Below are 6,000 nucleotides of genomic sequence, written 5' to 3'. Positions count from 1 at the left end.
TGACCAATCCCCACCACTGCCTACCTGCACTCACCTACCGCCATCCTACCTACCCTCCCCAGCCCCACCCCTCCCCTCTCTATTTATTTCAGAGCTCCTTTCCCCCCTCCCCCCATTTCTGAAGAAGGGTCTCGACCTGAAACATCAACTTTCCTGCTCCTCTGATGCTGCCTGGCCTGCTGTGTTCCTCCAGCTCCACACTGTGTTATCTCTGACTCCAGCATCGGCAGTTCTTACTATCTCTGAGTGAGTTTTAACTTAAGTTCCTTGTTTTTGTACTTTGTACCTCTATATAACCATGGAATGATGAAACTATCTGAATCTGCAAGGGTGTAGGGACCTCACCTTTAATTCTGTCATTTTGCAAATTATAACATGAATGAGTAATTATGGATTTGGAGAATTTCCCAGTTTCTTTTTTTTTTGCAGCATAGATCTCAATTTCATAATTTCAATTGAAAGTGTAGATTAAAAAGATCAGACAAAGTATGGAAAAGAATCCAGAGGAGAAAGTTGTATCTCTTAATACTATATTTAATCTCCAAGATACAGAAATTCCATACAGATTTATGTTAAGTCTAAAAACAAACATAAAACAAAATCTCTCAGCCTTTGGCTCAAATTCTGCCTGAACAATAATGCACAAACATACCTGGGCACAGTATTAAATAAACTGCACGCCAAAGTTAAAGCAGCATGTTTCTTCTGTATAGCTAATGACACACTGAGCAACAAATCAATTCAATTACTCAATAAATAGTCAACATTCCCTGATGCAAAAGAAAACTAATGCACAAAGATTAAAAACCAGACAAATATTAAAGACAGTTCAAAATTTTCACAGTAGTCATTTTACACACTCTCAGCACACATTGTACATTATTATATTATTTTTGCTTGGCTCCCAAGGTTCAAGTGTTTTTTATTTCAAATTTGTTTTATCTATTCATTTCTCTTACAGATTTAAAACTTGTGCAATTGTTCATCAGTCCATCCTGCTACCCAGAACAGTTTGTATTTTCTTGTCTTCGATCCAGGCGCAAACTGATTGTTAAGCACTTTGAGACATCTGATGGTTGTAAAAGATGCCATATAAAGGCAGGTTTTCCTTTATTCATCCACTGAAATTGGTGTTATGCAGCACTGTTCACATTTATTGAATGTCATTCCGGTAATTTGTTGTGGTTATTAGTAAATCACGTAAGAAAGCTGTCATCCAATAGCAGTAAGTCTGTAATACCTGTGTTGTTAAATACATTAACCTGACGTTACAGGTACTGGCAATCCAGTCCTGTTTTAGCCAGCACTAAAATTTCATTCAACAACTTGAGAACACTGGCAGCTTTTGTTTCTATTTCATGTTCTCTTTGATTTTTAAAATGAATCAATATGGATAATTCATAACAAACAGTCCAGTTTTTCATGTTCATTCAACACGTTATAATTCCAATAAGGCAGCTTCTGTGCTTGGCAATGGCCATCTCCAAGAAAAGGTGTCAACTATGCCTGATCTTTAGTAACCTCATCAGTGCAGAGTCCACCACTGTTGATATGTTGACAAGAAGCTAAACTGGAGAAACCAGTGGCTTTAAGATCAGATACTGGATACTCTTTGACCAGTGACTCACTTGAATGATCTATGCCTTTCCATCGTGTCGAAATCTCATGAGTGTGATGGAATAGACACCTGAATATGGTGCATGTCCAATAACCCAAGAAGCTCAGCACCACTAATGGCAAAACAGTTTGCTAGATTGGCAACACCACACCTGAACTCAAGATCTACCAATTCCACCACCAGGACATTTTCAGCATGCACTATTCACTGGAAGAAGAACAGGGGTTCACCAAATATATTCTAATAGCACAGCCCAACCACACAAACTCTACTAAGGTCAAAATTGGCAAAATAATTGGAACATTTTCACCTCCAAAGCTCACAGCATCCTGACTTTAAAATGACCACAAAAAGGAACTAAGGGTATCAAGACCTGCAAATACTTTCTGTCCCATCAATGTTATATAGAATCATAGAATAAATAGTACAGGAGATGTCAATCAGTCCAACGCACCTGAGCTGGATTGAATGACCAATGCTTTCCAATGGAAATGTAAATTTATTAATGTTAATTTAATTTAATATTAAATTTAATATTAAATTCTACTTCTGCATTTAATCTGATAAGATTATTGCAAGTAAAGATATAAATGTAAACATTGAGCAAGATTCTAACACATAAATCAAGGGGAAGAATTAAGATTGTAAGTTGGTGAGACTATATTGGGAGTAACACTTGAGTGGAGAGGTTCAGCCAATGATGGAGATTAACAGTAGAATTTCATGCATTTAGCTGCAATTGTCAACCCTGGGCTTTTTTGATTCCAATATGAGATAGAGGATAGCAGAAAGAAGATTTTTAAGATCATAATTTAATATCAGGTAAATTTTAAAAGAAAATTATACACAGAATTGCAGAGCTGGGAGAATCAATTCAAAGTGAAGGGAACTGAAATAACTTAGCACCTAGGCTAATTTCTTTAGCAAAGGTTTATCAACATATGAAAAGAAATCAACACTTTGTGGAGATGGAGAACAGACAGCCTATAAATGAACATGTTCTTAGCATCTTAAGGTAGTTGTGGTTATTACATTTTCTGCAGAAACAGCGATGGAACCAACCATTCTGCAATAAAGCAGGTATAACGAAGTCATTTCCAATCAGGTTGGACCAACCTTTAATAATGGGAACTTCCCACAGAGGGGAAGAGAAAGATTTATAAAACACAAACATTTTACCAAGCAAATTCATTTTAGCTTATCTGCAATCATCATGCATTATTTTTTGTAGTTGTGGCTCAGAACGCAGCAGGCCTGTGTAAAGCTCACAAGCGCTCAGCAGTTATGATCATTATATTTGTTGAAGAAGCTTTGGTTGTTTTGTTTTACTTCAGTCAAATGATATTTAAAACTTCTAACTTGTTAGTGGAAGCAAGCTAGCTGTTGTTGCTTCAACAGCACTATCTTCATACGGACCCAAACATTCACTTTGCCTCTGGCTCACACACTGACACGATGAATGGTACAACCCTTACTTAGACATTCAGCTTCTGATTTCAGGTACTCCTTATGTTTTATCCAACCACTGTGTAACAAACCAGTCTAAATCTATATTACTAATTTTAGTTATGATCTGCCCCAACCAGGGTGAACTGCAATTCAGCCAAATCTTAATTGGCTCTGAATCTACATTTCTTTGCATCAGGGCAGCGCTTGACTACGAGCTCACTCAAATGTGCACAAAAGCCCCAAAATACCTACTATTATTTAAGATCTGTTCCTTTATTCGCTACAAATATTTTCAGCTACAGGGCTAAATAAATATTGAATTACACATTTCTAAGCCACACAATTTATTGAAGCACATGATGTTTCTTCTTGTCTGTCTAACAATACTGCATTATGTGTTACAAGTCAGTACCTCTGCAAATGGGCCAAGAAGGTTTTCATTAATGATGCACCTTATCCAAACCATGTAGGCTGTAAATGGTTTAATGTTTTCCATGAATGTGTAGTTCTGATAAGGCAGGATGTAAGGCATGTAGGTGTTCTCACCTCGTTCCTGGATCCATACCTCATACTTCACCTCTTTTACTTTTAAATACTTCAGGTTCCAAGGTACTTCCCATGAAATGGACAACTTTCCAACATTAGTGACCTGTTCAGGGGAATGGCACTTGGAATCTCTCACTTTTCCGGGATATATTAAACTGTTTGCCATAATCTTTTTGACAGGAAGTTTGGATCCCACTGACTGATGAATGGCACTCATCACTGATGGGATATCCACTATGGTGTCCTGATAAACACGAAACAGCCATTCAGGATTTCGGCAGCATAGGTGGCGAGGAACCTCTTTGCTCTTTATTATACGCTCTTGTTGAGATTGAGCAAGGTGAGCAATTCCACCTTGTTCCCATGGCCTATTGGGATGGGTAACCGTATTCTCCTTCTTCGTATTCCGCCAGGCAACATACTGTAGATCCATACCTGGGAGAGATGCCAGGGTTTTATAAGGCGTGTAATGGTCTGGATTAATAGCATAGGGGTAAAGTTCAACAACTACAGCACCTGGGGACAGAAAGAGTGCCATCACCAGCTGAGCTCCATGCATGCTGACCAACATAGAGGCTCCACGAATTAATCGCACAAGATCACTAAAAGAATGGTCATCCAGAGTTACCACAATAGTCTTCATCTGAAATTCCTGTGCCAAACCCAAGATCAATTCCGCTTCATTCAGAATTAACCTATTGATTGTGCGACTGAACACCACAATGTACCCTTCACCACTGGAGTCTGTGGTAATATTTAACTTTTCCACCAGGAAGTTTGCAAATTGCCTAATTTCATTCCCCGATATCAATATGTTTGCTTTTGGTCGCTGAGGTTGAACAAACCCGTACTGGTACCAAGTTGTCATTTTTGACAAACCAACATAAGACTTTGTAAAGCAAAGCAGCTTGCCAAGACCTTTCAGGTGATCCTTCAGAAGGGGTTGCTTGTTGCTCAGCAATTTGTAAAGGTCAAAGTGTGGCCCTTCATTCCAACCTTCCATAAACACCAATCGTGAGTCTTGGTCCAAGTCTGGGAACAGTTGCATGGTGTAGTAAATTGGGAGGAGATCATCATGAAAGACATGCATGAGATTGTCTGGGTTGAAACGGTTCATAATCAATGCAACGTCTGGCACAAAGACAGGTTTCGGCATGAACTTAAGAGCATCAACAGTCAATTCTACAAAATTGAAGTACTGTGCGCTATGATCCTCAGCAGAAGATAAGTCCAGCAGAGCAGGCTGGAATCGCCGGGAGCCTAGATTTGGCAGCAAGATAGAAGCATTGCTGTGGAAGAAGACAAACTCATCAACATCAGTAGAGTAGCAGAGGGATTCAAACCGGCAGATCCGCTCAGTGTGCATTGTTCCTGTGCAAGCCATTCTGGTGCCGTCTTCCATGAGGGCTTGCAATGCAGCATGGTAATCAATCTTTATTTGGGACAGCTCTTGAGTCTGTTGGGAACGCAACAACTCTTCCTCTATAGACACAGCATGTTCCCACAATTTAGCATACTTCCATAACACAGCCGCTAGGAAGGACACAAGCAAAGCATTGAAAATAATGGCTATGCTCATTCTGCAATGTAGTCTATGCATGTAGGGACAGATGCATTTCACAGCGAAGAGATGGCGATGAGAGCTTCTTCAGCCAAGGCAGAAGTCAGGATTCTTTAAAAAGAAGAAGACAGTATTATCAGGCAGTTACTTCTAATCAAAACCATTGAGAAATTCTTTTGTATACCCAACATAAGATGAACTACCAATTAACAATTTGCTTTTATATAGCACCTTTAACAGAATTACCCAGGAACACAAATAAAATTTGACATTAAGCCAGATAAGCAACCAAAAGCTTGTTCAAAAAGGCTTTAAGGAGCATTTTAAATTTAAAAAAAGAGGTAGGGATTTGGAGCGATTTAGGTACAGCATTCATAATTTGGACCTAGGCAGCTGCAGGTATAGCTGCCAATTCTGGAGTAGCGATAGTCAAAAGCATAAAGCAGTGCAGAAATCTTGGACTATTTCAGTGGTAGAGAGGGGTGAGGCCATTAAGAGATCAGAGAATGAGGATGAGAATTTTAAAATCAAGGTTTTTCAGAGCAGGCTGGAGGGGTCAAATAGCCTACTGTTGGTCCTATTTCTTACGTTCTTTCTCTCCACATTCCCTTCAGTGGCCTTTCTTCCTGTGTAGTTGGGAGGGAATATTTTGCACTGAAAATATTTGCTTCCTCAGCACTCTTCCAACTCCATGTCACTTAAACAAAAGCTTACACTTTACAAAATTTGTAAACAACAAATAATTGGTTAACTCATTACATCTGCACATTCTAATATACAATTATTATCAACTAGCTCAAGGTTTAAAAAATGTTTTATCATTGAG

General features: G+C 38.9%; 1 protein-coding gene across 4 annotated transcripts in view; it reads right to left on the bottom strand.

Moving 5' to 3' along the window:
• Nucleotides 1-516: 516 nt before the first annotated feature.
• pomgnt2 (protein O-linked mannose N-acetylglucosaminyltransferase 2 (beta 1,4-)) overlaps nt 517-6,000 on the bottom strand; it is a 45,965-nt gene continuing 40,481 nt past the window's right edge. For all 4 annotated transcript variants that reach the window (XM_048595776.1, XM_048595777.1, XM_048595778.1 and 1 more), the window contains one exon: nt 517-5,285. In XM_048595776.1, coding sequence (XP_048451733.1) covers nt 3,459-5,213 — 1,755 coding nt within the window. In that variant the 5' untranslated portion in view covers nt 5,214-5,285 and the 3' untranslated portion in view covers nt 517-3,458. The remainder of the gene's footprint in view (nt 5,286-6,000) is intronic.

This window comes from Rhincodon typus, chromosome 4 (genome assembly GCF_021869965.1).
Source record: "Rhincodon typus isolate 14 chromosome 4, sRhiTyp1.1, whole genome shotgun sequence".
Lineage (NCBI taxonomy): Eukaryota > Metazoa > Chordata > Chondrichthyes > Orectolobiformes > Rhincodontidae > Rhincodon > Rhincodon typus.
Note: the sequence above shows the minus strand (reverse complement) of the source record. Positions and strands in the feature narration are given on the sequence as shown.